The 18,974-nt window shown below is 44.1% G+C and overlaps 1 protein-coding gene across 1 annotated transcript in view; it reads left to right on the forward strand.

The window, feature by feature from the left end:
• Positions 1–18,974, forward strand: part of LOC131483204 (cytochrome P450 3A6-like) — a 58,137-nt gene that overhangs the window by 2,050 nt on the left and 37,113 nt on the right. Inside the window, exons 2-3 of the mRNA XM_058680638.1 lie at positions 7,587–7,680; positions 14,275–14,327. Coding sequence (XP_058536621.1) covers positions 7,587–7,680; positions 14,275–14,327 — 147 coding nt within the window. The remainder of the gene's footprint in view (positions 1–7,586; positions 7,681–14,274; positions 14,328–18,974) is intronic.

Raw genomic sequence — 18,974 nt, forward strand, 5'->3', positions numbered from 1 at the left:
ACACTCTCCAGCTGAGGCAGCAGGTAAGCAAGGGAGGCCCTGAATTTCCCCACTGGACTTGCTCCCAGACCCTGGAATTTTGTGTGCCATCAGGTGCTGTAGTCCAGTCTGAAATGGCCTGCCCCAAATTTCAGCATTCACCAGTAAGTGCTACAACCTGGCTCAGCCTGCTGATCCCCAGCCCAAGATCCCACTGACAGTGTAGCAACCTAGCCCATACTCAGCCTTCACGAGAGCTGGCAGGTATTGCAGTCCAACCCAACTTGGCTTGCACCCTGTCTTGCCACCCACTGTCCCGGCTCACATGTATGCCAATCTGTGCTTCAGCCCATCCTGGTCTAGCCTGTTTCTAGCACCAGATCTTGTGCTCACCAGCAGGATCTGTGCCCAGCAGGGGTGTTTCCCATGTTACCCTGCCAGGCCTGCTCTTAGCAATAGTTCTTTCATATGTTGGCAGGTGTTGCTACACAGACTGGCATGGTTAGACTCAGTCCTGGCTCTCACTAGTGGGTACTTTGGCTTAACCCAACGGACCTGAATCCATTCTGGTTCATAGTAATGGGTACTACAACCGAATGCAGCCTGGTCCACCCCCAAACCAAGCTTTCATGTGACGCAGCAGGTGCTGTAGCCTAGCTCTGCCTGTCCCATACCCATTCTGTCTCTCCTGAGGATCAGTGACTGTTGGAGTGTAGCCCAGTTCAGCCTGCCCAAACCCAGTCAGTACATATTGATGGATGATGGGGCCTTGCCCAGTATGGTCCACCCACAGCCCTGGTTGCCATGTTTACCACTGAGAGTTACAATCCAGATGAGTAGTCCTGAGAGTTACCCTACTAGACCTGGATCTTCTGTGTTAGCTAAGATTGTGGGTGCTTCAATTCAGCCAGGCATGGCCCCTCCATGGTCTCAGCTCCCACAAGCAGGTGTTGTAGCCAGCCCAGCTGGATGACCCATACTCTGTACTGGCTCCTGTGTGTTGCAGCAGGATCTGCAGCCTGGCCCAGCCTGACCTCTCCCCAGACATAGGCAGACACAAATGCTGACAAATGCTGCAGACTTACCTGACCTGGCCTGCCCTGAACCCTGACACTTGTGCTCCCAAGTAGGATCTGCAGTTGAAAAGAAACATTCCCTAACTTCCACTACCAGGCCAGCTCCCAGCTCCAGATCTTATGTGTACCCTACTTGCCATCATCTGCTCTTAGTGGTGGCCCTTACATGTACTGGTAAGTGATGCAGAATGGCTTTTTGTAGCATCTCCCAGTCCCAGCTCCCACAAGAGTCATTTAGATTCCTTTCAGATGATTTATGTGGTCCAGCCTGGCTTGGCCTTTCACTGCCCCCAAGCTGCAGGTGCTGTAGTCCCACAGAGGTAAGCCCATATGTTCCCTATAGAATCTAGCCCCAGATCTGAATTCCTTGCATTCTGCTGTGTTCTGTAGTTGAGCCAGATGCGTAGTAACTCCTGCACTACAAGCAGATGGGCACTGTGACCTAGCCTAGCCAGTCATATTCCCCAGCCACAGCTTTTGGGAGTGCCAGCAGGTGGTGGACAAAGCCATTTAACCCAGCCTGAGTCCCCCATGTGTGTCAGTGCCTTGGCCTTATGCAGAAGTGCCCTACTGTTTTCCCCACTCCTAAACCACTCTATATTTGTTACCTCACCTACCTGCAAGTTCAGTGGTCTGGAGGGTGGAAGACCCCAGAAGTCATTCCTTCCTTGTCAAAATGCACTCAGCAGTTCCTCTTTCCCAGGCCAACCACAATGCTGCCTGCCATATAGAAACTAGAGTGATGCATGCCTGCTGGGAATCCTCTGTATTCTTCACTAATCATGAAAAAAAAAATCAGAAACTTTCCTGGCATGCCGGTATAGGTAATGCAGATTTGGCATTAGCCAGGCCCATATCTCTGCAAGCTACTTGTACTTTTTTCCTCAGTAGTGTAACACTTGCCTAGGTACAAGGCAACCTATGCAATAGCATAGAGTTGGGATCCATTTTCAAGTGTTCCCCTACCTAAACAGTTCTCACACAAAGCATGACTAAAAGCCATCTAGGACATCCAAGAGAGGAATTGGATTTTATGGTAAGATTCCTTGTCTCACAGAGCAGTTGAGGAACAGGATTGAGTATGAGAGAGGCATCATTCATGTCACATTTGATCTCTACTTCTTGTAAACGTCTGTGGGGACTGCTGAATCTTACTGAAGTGAAAATAAAAGCTGCAAATCTTGACACTTGAAATAAGGTTTAGGAATTCTTGTGGTAAATGCTTAACTTTCTGATGATATCAGAGTTTTGCTTTGTTTACATAGTATTATTTTTTTGTTTGCTTGTTTGTTTGTTTTGTTTTTTGCTTCTTTTTTTGACAATAGAAAGCCAAGGATTCCCCAACCTACACTATAATTTTATGTTGTCTAGTGTAAACGTACTATTCTTTTTTTAAGATTCATTTTTATTTATAAGGCAGAGCCAACAGTTTTAAGGAGGTACAGGGCTTCCTAGCACCTGCTTTTTCATTCCCAAATGGTCATAGTGACTGAAGCTGAGCTGTTTTGAAGCCTGGATCCTGGAGCTTCTTGTAGGTCTCCCATACTGATGCAGGTTGCAAGAACTTGAAAATCCTCCACTTTTCCAAGTCACATGCAGAAAGGTGGATCTGAACTAGTGAAGCTTTACATGAACTGCTCCCATATGGGATGCTGGCTCCAGAGGCTCATGATTAAACTTCTACTCAACTGTGCTGTCTCCTGAACTTATGAATGACATAGTGTCACCCTACAGAGCTGGTGGCAGAATAAATTATTTTCTCAATTTCATTTGAGAGTTTCTGTGACAGACGGAAAGATTAGAGATTTATTATATGCATATATTATATACATTTTATGTATAATAAAAAGGTTTATTATACATAAATAATGAAGGATTACAGAGAGAGTGAATTCAATGAGAAAAAGATTTTTCATTTGTTTGTTGATTCAACAAGTAGCCTCAACAACTGATCTGACGCCAGAAGCCAGAACTTTTCTGAGTGTCCTATTTGTGTTGCAGGGGCCCAAGTACTTGGATGACTTTGCTTTACCAAACACATTATATAGAACTGGACTGGAAGTGGAGAAGGCAAGACTTGAACTAATGTTTTAATAGAATGCTGGCACTGGAATATAGTAGAAAAAAATTAATTTATTGGCCATTGTGGCAATAATAAAGCATGTAATGGAGTGGGAATAAGCAAAGTCCTTCAGCCCTGCAGAATTTGGCACCTGGTGTCTTGCTTTCAATACTTGTCCTACTGGAGGGATCCCAATGCCCTATTGTAATAGCTTGGGGTGTCTGGCAACCAAATGTATGTGTGTTCATACAGCTTTTCAGTTTTGTGAAATCCCATAAGATCTACTGAGTTGACCTTTTGGTATCCTATCCTGCCCTAAAGACTAATATCTCAAGAGGCTATTAGATCATAACTCACATCATATAAAACATGTCATATGTATTCCATAATGTATGCACCTATTACTGTGAAGAAGAGTGGAAGACTTGTTGCTAATAGAGTGGCTGTATATGTGAAATCATTTGTAAAAAGTTTATACTTTGGTAACACTTGCTAAATTTCCCACCATGTGGCCATTCATGTGGATTTTGCAGCTTCAGACTTAAAGTAGTTTCCACTTCTTCTGTTCTCTTCCTCTGGTCTGTTATCTCAGTGTCACTGTAGTGAGCATTAACAAGGATCCAGGACCTCAAATATTGGAGTCTATATATGACAGTAAAACCAGGTTACAGGTATGTATGGCCTGAAGTGCATTGGTCTCCATGGTTTTGGTTCAGAAATGGTTGAAAGGCAGAAGAAAGAAAATTGGTGCTTTGTGACTGAACATCTTGAAAAGAGTGAATGTGCCTGGTGTTGTTTACAAGGTATCAGCAGTTGTAATTGTGGTTTTCATGAGAGAAGGCATGACTTGCGTATGAATCCTTGAATGTTAGTTAAGGGAAGATATGCATAGTCACGTATTCCCAAGTTCAGATCAGCTAGATTGTCTTAAGAAAATACTTACATTGGCCCTGGCATGATAGCGTAGAGTTTAAGGTCCTCACCTTGAATGCACCGGGATCCCATATGGGCACCAGCTCTAATCCCAGCAGCTTCACTTCCCGTCCAACTCTCTGCTTGTGGCCTGGGAAAGCAGTCGAGGATGGCACAAAGCCATGGACCTCTGCATCCACATGGGAGACCTGGAGGAGTTTCCTGTTTCCTGGCTTTGGATCAGCACAGTATTGGCTGTTGTGGTCAGTTGGGGAGTGAAGCATTGGAAGACATTCCTCACTGTCTCTCCTCCTCTCTGTATTATCTGCCTTTCCAATAAAATAAATAAATCTATTTACTTTTTTTTACTTTTTAAAATTAATTACATTACATTATGTGACACAGTTTCATAGGCTCTGGGATTCCCCTGTGCCTGTGCCCGTGCATCCCCCCCCATGGTGGATTCTTCCACCTTGTTGCAGTATTACAGTTCAAATTCAGTCAAGATTCTTTCGTTGCAAGCCTATACCAAGCATAGACTCCAGCATCTCATTGTCCATATAAATTCATCGGTTTCTTCGGGAGACCATCTCTGATCTTAAGGTAGAGCTAGCAGAACATCATCCTGATCAATTAAAAGCCCCAACATAACATCAACAACAATTTATACCATTATGGAATTAATTGACATGGTATTGAGTAACCAATATGTTAAAAAAAAATACATGTTCTTAACCACATCCTGTGACTGCTTCATTGACATTTCAATTTTAGTTTGTATACAACCAGCTTCTATGGCAATAAGGTACTATTCAGCTATCTTGTGTCTATTTTCACTTTAGTATTTAGCAGTTTATAGTGTTGGAGCATAATTTTGCTGAACCTGGCAGTTTTAGGGTTATAAAACTGGCTTATAACTCTAACAAGGCATATGCCAACAGTTTAGGTGCATAACAGTTTTAGGACAGGTGTGCAGAGAAAGCTTCAATACCCTAGTGAGGATTAACTAATCATTTGTGTCCTACCTAGTAAGGTATATGTAAATCCACGCAATAAATAAATATTAGAAAAAGAATAGAAAAGAAAATACATTGCTAAAACTGCTCACATTTTTATGGCCAATGAAACCTGCAAACACAACTTTAATTTTGTGGAAATGGGGATACCAATAATTCATTTTGAGTAGTTTTCTCCCTGTTCATATCTTACATATAAGGCAGTACCCCCAAACATGAATTGCAAAAAAAAATTATATGTGTAATATATGTAATATATCATATATGTAATATATGTAACATATTATATATGTATATATAATATATATACATATATAATCTATATTGCATAATATATAATATATAACATATATTATATATATGTAATATCTAATATAGATTATTTGTATAAAATTAAAAATATTATAGATGTATGTGATATATATATGTGTGTGTATATATATATGTGTATATATATATATATATATATATATAAAAAAAAAAATATATATATATATATAAGGTGTGAAGGCAGATTTAAGAAGGACCATGCCCTAAATAGGATATGGGTTATAGAAACAGAATGTAAAGCCTAAAATTGAAAGCAAACTGCCGGAGACCAGCTCCAGCTGAGTCCGGAGCTCGAGAAGGTGCCTGGATGAGGCGCAAAGAGAGAAAGAAAGGAGAGACGGACCACTAGGATTCCTTGATGATTGTGGACCCCGAGAGAAAGCTGTCCGCTTTATTTATACAGAAGCAGTACAAAGTTTTCTTTTAGGGGCATTTTGACATAGCTTCAGGGGGGCACAATTTACAACTTCTTGAGAAATGATTGAGGAAAGATTCCGCATTCCTTGCTTATCTTGATTTGCCAGTCTTCATCCGCTCTCCTCAAGTCTGGGCTCTAACCTTGGCGCCACCTGTGATAACCAGGCCCCTACCTTGAATTATGTATGGGTTAGTAAGTCCGGGGTCTTGGTCTATGGGGATTATGGGCCATTGGCACTAAAGGCCATTAGGTCAGCAAGCTCACATAGTTTGTTAACTGAACAAGTAAAGCAAGATTTATAATGGCGGAAAGAATCGTAATTAGCAATGAGCCAAGTTTACTCCATTTAAGTTTCAGTTCTGCAATGGACAAGTGAGTGTTTCCAAAGACAATTCTACAAATTGTTTCACCTCAAGACAGGGCATTATCCATTCCAACGTTGCAGCCAAGAATTTCTCAGTAGACAACACGTCTTATTCAGTAATATACTCTTACCACAATTCTGATTCTACAACTTATCCATCACTTATTCGGGGAAATACATCAAAAGAGAAAAAAACAAAGATCTGAGACAAAAGGTTTCAAACATTATGTTCCTCTACAACTGCAGGTTCTACAACCTCATAAGTGATCAAACAATAATCAAAAGTATATCTTTATGATGTTAGTGAAATCAGCCTATATTTCCTCTAGTTAGAAATTATGAAAGCAGCTAAAGCAACTACATTTTCTATGCTCTGAAGAGTTGCAAGGACAAGCTAACCCTTAAGGTCACAGTAACTATAATTTTTCACCTTAGCAGGATAGCCTTTAGGGTCCCAGTAACAGCATAGCTTTTAGGGTCACAGTAACAAGATAACTTTTAGGGTCCCAGTAACGGGATAGCTTTTAGGGTCCCAGTAGCTGTATTTTTTGTCATGGCAGTTTTAGCCCATACTCCCATAATTTCCATTAGTTTGTAAAATTCTTATCAAGCCATTTCCCAGAAAGCATGCTAAATGTCTGGGCTAGATTTTATGGCAATGGGTAGGTACACAATAAGGTGTCTGGAAACAGCATGGGCTTGATTGTACTCCTGTGTGCACTTAAAGGCCCACTCACCAGGACATTATCAGTAACATTAACTATTAAGCTCATGTTGGTTGTAAAAGCCATCTCACAGGGCCAGACAATGCCTCAATACAAAATTCTTAGTGGGGTGGTTGAGTGCCCATGCGAAAGGGGGTGAAAACTGTGTCAAGGTGGTCAGAGATGAATCCACTAGGCCCTGCCAAGTAGCTGGAAGCTCCCTGAGCCCTGCCAGTCAGGGAGCTGTTCTCTTCACACCTTTGTGTTATTCACGCCTACTGCACGGACCCCGGCAGCAAACTGCAAGAATAATGACATCAGAGACTCTTAGTGACTCCCATATTTGTTGGAGGCAGTTATGCAACAACTTGTACTCAGAGTAAAGAAAAATTATTTTCCCCAGTTTGGACCCAGAACAGGAATCTTCACTGTGTTTGAGTGAATGAAATAACTTGCGGGCATTCCAGACTGAACTTCTCAGTATCATTGTCATTTGGGGGAGATTTTCAGGGACTCAGTCCAGGATTGGGGCTTTCAAGACTTCAGAGTCTTTATCAAGTCATTACGACTTCTTGGTGGAGTTGTTGTAATGAGGAAGTAGATAACGAGATCTGCTGTTAATCATTTGGCTATGTGTTACCTCCCTAGCTTGTCTATTCTGGTATCTGAGCAGGTGTCAACTACAAAAAAAGCACCTGTGACGTGATTCCTCCTTGACTTTACAGATATGGCACCTCTACACATGGCCTTTTTAAGAAGCTGGGAATTCCTGGGCCAACACCTCTACCTTTCCTGGGGACGCTCATGGATTACCGCAAGGTGAGTGTCATTTGAACTGTTGTTTTTCTTCACATATTTGCATAGACTCTTGTGGTTTATGAAATGAAGTTCTCCACAGGGGACATGTGTTTTTTTTTTTGACATCTTTACATAACTAGGGTAAAAATCTTCAAAACCTACAAGAAGATGGGTAAGACAATTAGCTCCGCATTGTTTCTTTCATATATCTGATGTAAAAGGGGATTTTAAGGCAGAAGCCCCACCCAGTCTCCCACTCACCCCAGGTCCCTGATGTGGGGCATGCTCCGAGGATCTTTCTCAAGTGGTTTTGACAGTTCAACAGTTATGAATTGCTGCCAATCTCGCCACTCCAAGCATGATGAAGTCGTTGAAGAATCCACTGATTGACATAGTCCATCTTAGAGTCTCCATTTGCCCAGTTTTTCACTGCAAACACATAGCTGAGGTGGTGTACTTATTCTGCCCTCTATCTTTTCATGGTTAGGGTTCTGAGTCCAGCAATTCGATTGGAGGGATCCCCAAAGAAACTTTGTCTGAGGTGTTCCCAGACCAGATTCCTGTATGTACTAGCAAGTCCAGGGCCCGGCACAGTCCATTGCCACGATCAGCTGGTGGTTGCAACTGCTGGGTTGGTTCTGTTTTCAGCCCTGTTTTCCACTGAAACCAATGGGTGCTGTCCAGCCTGGTTCTGCCCAGCACTACTCGGCCCTCACACAGACCAGTGTGGCCTGAAGCCTAGTCAGAGCGACCCACAATAAATCCCACAAGGCCCACCCCCTACCCTGGTTTGTCAGTATGTGCAGCAGACCAGTCCAGTCTGTCCCACATCCCATTCGGCAATTGTACATGTCAATGGATTTTGCAGCTTAGTTCCATCTAACCAGCTCAACTATCCAGCCCTCACGGATATTGTTGGCTGTCTCTGTCTAGCCACCCCAGTTCCTATTCTGCTCTATGTGCCCTTCCATTGCGGTGGTAACCCAAGAGGGAGGAGCCCTCTATTTCCCTCCCTGGCCACTCCCACTCCCAGATTATGCACTGTCCAGCTGGTTCTGTGATTTGACTTGACAGAATTAGCCCTCAGTGTCAGCTACTGCTGTGGCTAAGCCCAAATAACCCTCACCCACTCTAATTGTAGATTACATCAGTAGGATCAGTCAGCCAGCCTGGTTTTTCCCTGATTTGGTCCACATGCAGCGCACAGGTGTTGTAGCCCTGCCTAGTCTGGTCTGCTCCCATCCCACCTCATGCTCTCCAGTGGGAGTAGCTGTCCAACAAGGGAACCACCCCTTATTCCCCTGCCGGCTCTGCCCCCTCCCTTCTTGGTTGTCACATGTGCTGTTGGGTGCTGTGGTCACATCCAGCACAGGCAACCTCACCTTGGTTTTCTGTGTTGTGTACTGCTTTTGTTGCAACCAAACCTGGCTCGACCCACACTGTTCTGGCGTCTGGATTAGCCAGTGGATGACACGAACTGATTCAGCCTGATCTGCACCCAACCCTTGCCAAATGTATGCCAGTGGGATAATTTTGATAGCCTGTTCTGGGCTGTTTCTTTTATGTGTCTTGTGCTTACCTGCAGGGTCTGTGTCCCGCCAGAGGAGTTGCCCAGGCTCCTCCATCAGAACCCCTCAGATTTAGTGCACATCAGTGGGTCCACGAGCCAGCACCACTCAGTTCACCTCCTGTCCTAGTAGGAATAGTGGCTTTTCCTGACTGGCCCTCAACCCAATCTGGGTCTTGCTGTTGGATGTTTCAGCCCAGCCATGGATCATCCATACAGCTCCTACATGACTCAATAGTGGCTGAGACCCAGCCTAGTCCATCCCACATCTACCCTGGTCCTCCAGAACACCAGAAGGTGTTGCAGTCTGGCCTGGCCCGTTGCATCCAGTCCACACTTGTGCCAAGAGAGACTGCAACTATATCCTGACCAGAAAGCAGCCTCTCTTCCAGTCCATGCGCCCTTTGGTGGGCACCTCAACCGAGCTAGGGTGTTGCCTTAGCTCCCCAACTGGTCCTGTTCCCAGCCTTAGATGGTTGCTCTGACTCAGCTTGGCGCTGCCCCTCACCTGTCCCGACCCTTGCCTTAGACACTGTGGCTTAATGTCAGTGGCTCACGTAGACCAGTAGGTGCAAGAACCTAGTTCGGTATGTCTTGTGCTCCATCCTGGTTTCTGATTTTACACATGGGCAAAGGTTTGCTCAGTTTTGCCCAGTATGCCCATTCCATTGCCATTTCATACATTGACCAGTTGTTGGAGCGACTTTGCCCAGCTTGTCCGACCTCCAAATATGAACCACGAGTTCACCAGTTGAACTATGACCCACAGGGGGAGTTTCCCAAGTTCCTCCACTAGATCCCCTCCCAGACCTAGTTCTCATACATGCCATTGGGTTTTAGGCCAGTGCCCGGCATAGTCTGGCCTTCCTTTGGCCTTGCATGAGCTGGTGAACATTACAGCCCAGCCACCCCACACCCTATTCAGAATGCACATTTGGGTTCTACTGCCTTGACCAGTCCAGACTTGTCAGTTCTTCAATCTGTGATTGATGACAGGCTCCTTGGTCACACCTGGTTTAGTCCATCACCACTCCATCTCTTGAACTAACCCATGGGGTTAGAATTTCCATATGGTTTGGTCCACACATCCCGCACAGAATCTTCCCCCTGATATGGTTCTTTTTTTTGTTTTGTTTTTAAAGATTTATTATTTTTATTACAAAGTCAGATATACAGAGAGGAGGAGAGACAGAGAGGAAGATCTTCCGTCCTATGATTCACTCCTCAAGTGAGCCGCAATGGGCGGTGCGCGCCGATCCAAAGCCGGGAACCAGGAACCTCCTCCAGGTCTCTGATGTAGCTGCAGTGTTTCAATGCATTGGGCCGTCCTCGACTGCTTTCCCAGGCCACAAGCAGGGAGCTGGATTGGAAGTGGAGCTGCTGGGATTAGAACCGGCGCCCATATGGGATCCCGGCACATTCAAGGCGAGGACTTTAGCCGCTAGGCCACCCCGCCGGGCCCCTGATATGGTTCTCAAGCGTGTTTGTTAATGTCATGGCCCTGCCTAATGTGACCAATCTCCGCTGGGTCCATTCTGTTTCCAGGCCTGTCATCCACTTGAACCAATGGGTATTGTGTTCCAGCTCAATCCTGCCCACTCTTACTCCATCCTCATGCAAACCAGTGGAAGCTACAACCTAGTTGGGGCGTCTCCCCATAACTCCCCACCAGGCCTGCTCTATTCCCCTTCCCTAGTTCCCATGCATGCCAGTATGTACCACAGGCTTGTTCAGTCTGTCCCACATCCCATTAAGCTCTGGTACTTGTCAATGGGCATTGAAGCCTGGTTCAACTCAACTAACCTACTATCCAGCCCACACACATACTGGCAGGTGCCTTTCTGTCTAGCCACCCCTGCCCCTGTCCTGGTTTTCATGCTCTCCATTGGGAGTAGCTAACCATGAAGGAGGTGCCCACTATCTGTCTACTAGGCCACTCCAACTTCTGGATTATGCACTCTCCAGGTGGTTTTGGCATTTAACTTAACAGAATTGGCCCTCAGTGGCAGCCTCTGCCATCTGATGTGGCAAAGCCCAACCAACCCTCACCCACTCTAATTTCCTTATTTCTGTTCTTTTCTGTGAGTTGAAGATTGCTTGACCCTACCCAGTCCACCCCCTTCTGGGTGCATCTCAGCCCGCCCACATCCTATTTTAGGATGCACCTTCGGGTGGCAATACCTTGACCTGCCAGATTGCCATCAGTTTCTTTACTCATAAGTGATGATAGGTGCCATGGTCACTCCTAGTTTAGCCCATCGCCACCACAGCTCACGAGATAGCCTGCTCTGGTGCCAGGCTCTGCCTGCTAGTGGCCCAGCAGCAAGCTGTATTTCCGTAGGATTGGGCCCACCATTCCCCCATAGAGTTTATCCCTCGACTAAATTCTCTCGCTCACTAGCTGGTGTCTTAACCCTGCCAAATGTGACCAGTCCACTATTCCACCTCCCAGTCAAGTAATCGTACCTAGCCCTGCCAGACAGGCCCCCATTCACAGCTTTGGTGTGGACTGGTGTGTGGCATTCAATGATGCTTTATGCTAACAACCCATCTCAGGATTCCTAATTTGGCTGGTGAATCAGTCTGGCCCAAATAGATCTTTTGTATATTCCCCTTGAAATCATCAGGTCTCAGTCCCACTCTTGCCCTGAAGTTTCCTGACCATGTTACTGGTAATCACCAAGAATTCATGTCTCACCTATACTAAAGCTGGCCTTACTCATGGGTGTCCCTAAGCAGCTATTCCATATTGTAAGAACCCCAGAGCTTGCTGCTGGACCACTAGCAGGCAGAGCCTGGCACCAGTTGATGCACTGGCCACCCAAATCCAAGGACTCAGTCACTGCCTTTCGGCAGCAGCCTTGGCCTGAGTCCCTGGCATAGGATCCCGCCCGGCATGGGCATCCCGCCACAGCTGCCACACTGTGGGGAATTGCAAGCCATCCCCAGCCCCAAGGTCCGGAATCCTGGAATCCTGACAAGTTTTAATTTACTAACATACTGACAGATTTTTGGATCACTTCCAGGTGATGGAGAAGTTTAGTCTGGGCTCAAAATCCTATTTGCCTCAGTAAAAGAGGGCATTTTGGAGTCTGGTATGGTGGCCATGCAGCTAAAGTCCTTACCTCGAATGCTCCAGGATTCCATACGGGCTCTGGTTCTAATCCCAGCTGCTCTGCTTCCCATCTAACTGTGTTTGTGGCCTGGGAAAGCAGTTGAGCATGGCCCAAAGCTTTGGGACCCTGCACCCACAAAGGAGACCTAGAAGATCTCGTGGATCATGGTTTTGGTTCAGCAAAGATCTGGCCATTGTGGTCACTTGGGGAGTGAATCATCAGACACAAGATTTTCATCTCTGTCTCTCTTCCTATGTATTTTTCTATCTATCTATCTATCTATCTATCTATCTATCTATCTATCTATCTATCTATCATCTATCTATCTAATTGACTTTGCAATAAAAATAAATACATAATTAAATAGGGAATGTTTGTGTTTCATCAACACTCGATGTTCAGCTGTGACTTGATATTTACACTGTGTGAGCGTTATGAAGTGAACATTCAGTTTTCTTTGGCACTTTCTCAGGAACATAAAGCAGAGCTTGGTATTTGGACAATGCAGCATGTGGACACCATGTTGACTCATGAAGCTGTATGCTCAAGATTCCACTTTTTCTGACTGTAGCAGAGGTCATAATAACGTTTGGTCTCTTCTCCATGCAAAGCTTTGAAACTTTAGTTTATTAGGCACATAGCTATTTATGACCAGAATATTGAACGTATTTTATGTATTTATTTGTTAACAAGTAGTTCGGGGAGAGGAGATTCAGCTTTGATGTGCTTGTGTACTCTGCAAATGCCTTCAATATCCATGACTACACTGGGTCAGAAGCTGAGAAGTTCAGCTGAATCCGGGTCTTCTGAGTAGAATGGAGGTACCCTGTTAGTTGAGCCATCCCTCACGCAGCCTAAGATTTGTAACAGTGGAAATTTAAAGTGAGGAGGCAGGCCCAGATATGTGACACAGATACTCAAATATAAGAGAAGTGACTTAGCTACTATGCTGGAACGCACGTCCATATGCAGTTATTATAAGATCCTGGGTCTGGGCACAATTAAGTAGCCTAGTAGTTAAAGACCTTGCCTTGTAGCACAGGAATCCCATATGGGCACTAGTTCTAATATCGGTGGCCCTGCTTCCCTTCAACTCCCTGCTTGTGGCCTGCAAAAGTAGTAGAAGATGGTCCAAATCTTTGGGACCCTGCACCCTTGCAGGAGACCCAGAAGAGGTTCCTGGCTCCTGGCTTCGCACTGGCTCAGCTTAGGTCAATGCAATCACTTAGGGAGTCAATCATTGGATGGAAGTTCTTCCTCTGTGTATATCTGATTTTGTAATAAGAACAAATATATCTTTAAAAAATAGTATGCTGGGTTCTGTGTGTAAAGGTGATATTTGCTCCTCTTGCCCATACTGTGATCCAAAACTGGAAGGTGAGTTCACATGCATTCTTTCACCAATGCATTTTCTTACTCAAAAAAACATACCCAAGAGTGACCTACATTTTTGAGAACAAAAGAGATTAACTGATGTCTTTAGCTTCTTAATTCTGTCAGAAGTCTAGAAATTTCATGAGATCTAGAGAAGCGAGTGGATGGATCCCTGCAAACCTCACAGTTTTCCTCAAGTCTCAGTTTCCTCAAGTGCTTATGGAGGAAAATAATTGCTGGTTTAGGAGATTTATGGAGACCACAAAGGCCCAGGAAAATTCTTCACAGTGACAAGGGTTGCATCATATCTGTAGACAAGGTTAAGCCACCGGGTTTCCACAATATTTAGGGAAACTCAAGTTTGCCTTTGAATTCTGCACTTCAAATGTCTTCTCTCTTTTTCTCCCAGGTACCTGCAAATTTTGAGATTCTGAATAATTAAAGTATAATAGTATTAAGCTACTTGTAACTGCATTTTGTTCAGTTTACTTCAAATGTATCGATATCAAGTTTACTGTTTACAATAATAATCACATATCATTTCATTTCCCTTCACAGGGTATCTGGGATTTAGACATGAAATGTTTTAAAAAATATGGAAATATGTGGGGGTGAGTATTTGGAAAGCTTCCTCATTCTGGTGAGGTACTCACTGTATAAGGGACAACCTTAGTTCAGAGCCTTTTGACATAAGCTTATCCAGGGTAAAGTTGTAAAGGCTTGTTCTACCAAAGACTGCATATACCCCAGGTGTCAGTGTCTGAATTTGGAGTAAATGTTGTAGGTCATCAACGTTTTCAGCTGTTGTTGACCAAGGGACCCCAATCTAAACAGGGCATGGTTGTTTTATATTTTGGTTGCTTTTGGATCAATAATTGAGTATAACACACTTTTCCAGGACATTCTAATAGGCGTTTGTGTCTACGTGATAGCATATCTTCTGTCTGTTGATTCCTTTTATTTATTTTTTGAAGGTTATTTTATTTTTTTATTATGTTTTGGACAATCTTTACACAGTTAATTATGGTAAAAAGATTCAAGGGCAACAGGAAAGTGGGTAAGACTATTATTTCCATATTGTTTCCTTCATGTATCTGAGGTAAAGGGGGTTATTGAGGGAGAGGCCCCACCCAGTTTCCCACCAACCCTAAGTCCTGGTTGTGGGGCATGCTCTGAGATACTTGCTTAAGTGGTTTTGATAGTTCACCAGTCATGAATCACTGCCAGTCTCGCCACGCCAAGCACTATGAGGTAATTGAAGAATCTACTGGTTGACACAGTCCAACATAGAGACTCCGTTTGCCCAGTATTTCGCTGCCAACATATAGCTGAGGTGGTTGATTGATTTGTTCTTTCTTCTTTCTTTTCTTGGTTAGGGTTCTGAGTCTGCCATTTCAATTGGGGAGATCTCCAAAGAAACTTTGTCTGAGGTGTTCCCAGACCAGATTCTTGTTTGTTCTAGCAAGCACAGGGCCCGGCACAGTCCATCACCACAATCAGCTGATGGTTGCAGTTGTTGGGTTGGTTCTGTTTTCACTCCCGACTTGCACTGGAATCAATGTTGCAGTCCAGCCTGGTTCTGCGCAGCACATGCTCAGCTCTCACATAGACCAGTGGGAGCTGCAGCCTAGTTGGAGCGACCCACAATAACCCCACCAGGCCCGCCCCTTACCCTGGTTTGCCAGTATGTGTAGCAGACTAGTCTAGTCTGTCCCACATCCCATTTGGCTCTCTTACATGTCAATATCTATTGAAGCTTAGTTCCCTCTAACCAACTCAACTATCCAGCCCTCACAGATGTTGTTGAGTGCCTCTCTGTCTAGCCACCTCAGCCCCCATCCTATTTTTCATGCCCTCCCATGGGAGTAGTGACCCAAGAGGGGGAACCAACTATTTCCCTCCCCTTTCTCTCTCTGTCCCAGTTTATGCACTCTCCAGGTGGTTCTGTGATTTGACTTGACAGAATTAGTTCCCAGTGCCAGCTTCTGCCAGCTGATGCTGCGGCTAAGCCCAAACAACCCTCACCCACTCTAATTTATGCTTGCACCAGCAGGAATAATCAGCCCAGTCTGGCTTTTCCCTAATCTGGTCCACATGCAGTGCACAGGTGTTGTAGCCCTGCTCAGTTTGGTCTGTCCCCATCCCAGCCCACGTTCTCCAGTGGGAGTAGCTGTCCAGCAAGGGAACCAGCCCCTTAATACCCTTGCTGGCTCTGCCCCCTCCCTTCCTGGTTCTCACACGTGCTGGTTGGGTGCTGCAGTCACATCCAGTACAGGCAAACTCACCCTGGTATTCCGTAATGTGCACTGGTTTTTGTCGCCACCAAAGCTGGCTTGACCCACACTCTATTCTGGTGTTCAGATTTGCCAGTGGATGACATGAACTGATTCAGCCCGGGTCTGCCCCCGACCCATGCCAAGTTTATGCCTGTTGGGAAACTTTTCATTCTTAGGGTGGGGGGATGCCTGAAACTTCTGTAGGGTGGCAGCTACAGGAGGCACCTCTCAGAATTGGAATTCAGACAAGGACCCAGGCCAAAGACATAGCCAAGAGGTGTTGGGCAGGCCTTGGCTTTGGGCGAGCTCTGAGGTTTTTATGATATGGAATAGCTGCTTGGGGACACCCATGAATAGGGTCAGCTTTAGTGTAGGTGAGACAGGATTCCTGGTGCTATTCAGTAACAGGGGCATGAACCTTTTGGGCGACAGTCATAGTTCCCCTTGGCTCTAGTGTGGACTGGGACTGGATGCACCAGGTCAGGCCAGACCCCAACACCGTCTGGTCTCCTGGAGGACCAGTGTAGATGTGGGACAGACTAGGCTAAGTCTTAACCCGTACTGAGCCATTTGTGAGCCGTATGTGGGTATGGACGAGCCATGGCTGGGCTGGGCTGTAACATCCAACAGCATGAACCAAAAGGGGTTGAAAGTCAGCCAAAAAAAAAAAAAAGCCACTGTTTCTGATAGGACAGGATGTGTACTGAGTAGTGCTGGCTCATGGACCCTCTGGTTTGTGAAAAATCTGGCACTGGGAGGGGTTCTGATGGAGGAGCCTGGGCAACTCCTCTGGCAGGACACAGTCCCCACAGGTAAGCGCAAGAAGCATGATAGAAACAGACCAGAATAGGCCATGGAAAGTTTCCCACAGGCATGTTGATTGCTTTTAACAAAGTATCTAAATTCTGTTACCTAAAGATCATATTTAAAATGTGATTTTTGAAAGAATGATTATTGGTCAAGCTGGCATGGTGGTATAGATGGTTATTTCTCCACCTATTAGTCATGGCATTTTATATGAACTCCAGTGTGTGTCCAACTGCTGCACTTCTGATCTGACGCTCTGCTGACTGCTTGGGAAAGCAGTGGAGACTGACTCAAAAACTGGGCCCCTGGCCCACATGGGAAACTAGAAAGAATCTCCTCTTCACATATTTGCTTCAGTTCAATTCTGGCATTTATGTACAATTGGGGAGTGAATCAGAAGATTGAAAATTTTCATTTTTGCATCATTATTTCTCTCTGTGGAACATACCTTCAAAAAATGAATGAGTGAATTGAATTCTTTAGAAAAGAGAGAATAACTGATAGGTACAAATAAATATGTTGTATATATACATCATATCTATGTAATATATATGCATTTATGTATGTATTAGTCTCTGCAAGTGTATGGGTTTTTTTTTTGGTTTTCAAAAATTTAAACCAATAGTTTTAGGAAAGATAAGTATACAAATTGCTTTGCTTTTTTCCCCCTGAATCTAGTGAGTAAACATAGGGTTATTTAAACTATTTGGTCCTCTCTTGGGTTTATATACTTGATGACATAGAGGGCACACTTTTCATTTTCAGCATTCATAAAGAGGTATAACTGATAGGATTGGCACCTATGTGCAAATGGGAGAAGACTTTGCCTCTTCCTATTTTTTTTTTTAAATTTCAGATCTTGTCTCATCAAAATCTTAGAGCTGGTCCAGGAGCTTCTGAGGTGACATGGCATACAAAAGTGTTCTAAGAACATGCAGCACTGGACCTCTTTTCACTCAATCCTAAATTCCCCTTGCAGGATTTAGTATTTGTCAGTCTTAAATGATTCACTTGCCTTAATGTTTTAATTGCATAATACCATTTTTTAAAAATTGAGAGACATACAGAAAGAAGAGCATCTCTGCCATTAGTTGTTTCATGCCACCAATGCCAAAGAATGCTAGGGGTGGTAGGTGGGAGGAGCCAGGAGCATAATCCAGATCTCCCATGAGGGTGACAGGAAGCAATCACCTGTGTGATCACCTTCTGTACCTCAGGATCTTCTTTGACATAATATGGAGTCTGGAGTTGGATCTTCAATTTGCACTCAGCCAATGCAGTATAGGATGTGGTGACTGACTGCCATCGTCACTAGTAGGGAAATGCTCACTCCCTTATTTGACTTCATGCTGTTGTAAATTTTCTATTTTTCTTCCTGTTCTTCATCTTGTTTTATGGATTTCATGTAAAGGTATGTATGGTAGCTGTGTAAGAGAGACTATCATATCCAGACATGAAGACACAATGTAGTATGCATCTCAATTTCAAAATCACAAATGGACTCACAATGAAAGTGTTACATATACCATAACAACAGGATGCTGGACTTTCTGCTCCTATGTATACATACAATATCAGGATACTTAAATTGCAGAATGTTGGACTTGTGACTGTTTATGAAGGACTTCACCATAGTAATATAGTGGAAGGGTAATCTAAGCATTTATGGAACTGTATCATGAAATAACAAAATGGGAAATTAAAAAAATAATGAAATACATAGTATTACAAAAGGGTTTGTTGAAATTGTGTATGATGAACAAACTATGCATAAGTTGAAACTTTACCTCAAATTCAGCTTATCTTTTACTTAGTGAAATTTGAAATTCTCTTATCTTTTAAATTCTTTGAACCTAGATCTAAGAAATGCTCTAAAATTCTTTCAAAATATTTATTGATTATGTTTTCATAATCATAACGGCAAAGAGAAACAGAGAAAGAGATATTTTCCCTTTGGGTTTTGAGTCCCTGTGTGGCTAAATAGCTTGTATGAGACCAAGGAAGGCAGGAGCCAGGAGGCTTATTCAATCTTCAACATGGATGTCAGGATCACAAACACATGGGCCATCTTCTGCTGTTTTCCCAGGCTGCTACTTGTGAGCTGATTTTAATGTTGAGCAGCCTTTCCGGTGATGATTTTCAATTGCTATGCCACCATGGCAGCAATCTAGTATT

Source organism: Ochotona princeps, chromosome 24, assembly GCF_030435755.1.
Source record: "Ochotona princeps isolate mOchPri1 chromosome 24, mOchPri1.hap1, whole genome shotgun sequence".
Taxonomy (NCBI): domain Eukaryota; kingdom Metazoa; phylum Chordata; class Mammalia; order Lagomorpha; family Ochotonidae; genus Ochotona; species Ochotona princeps.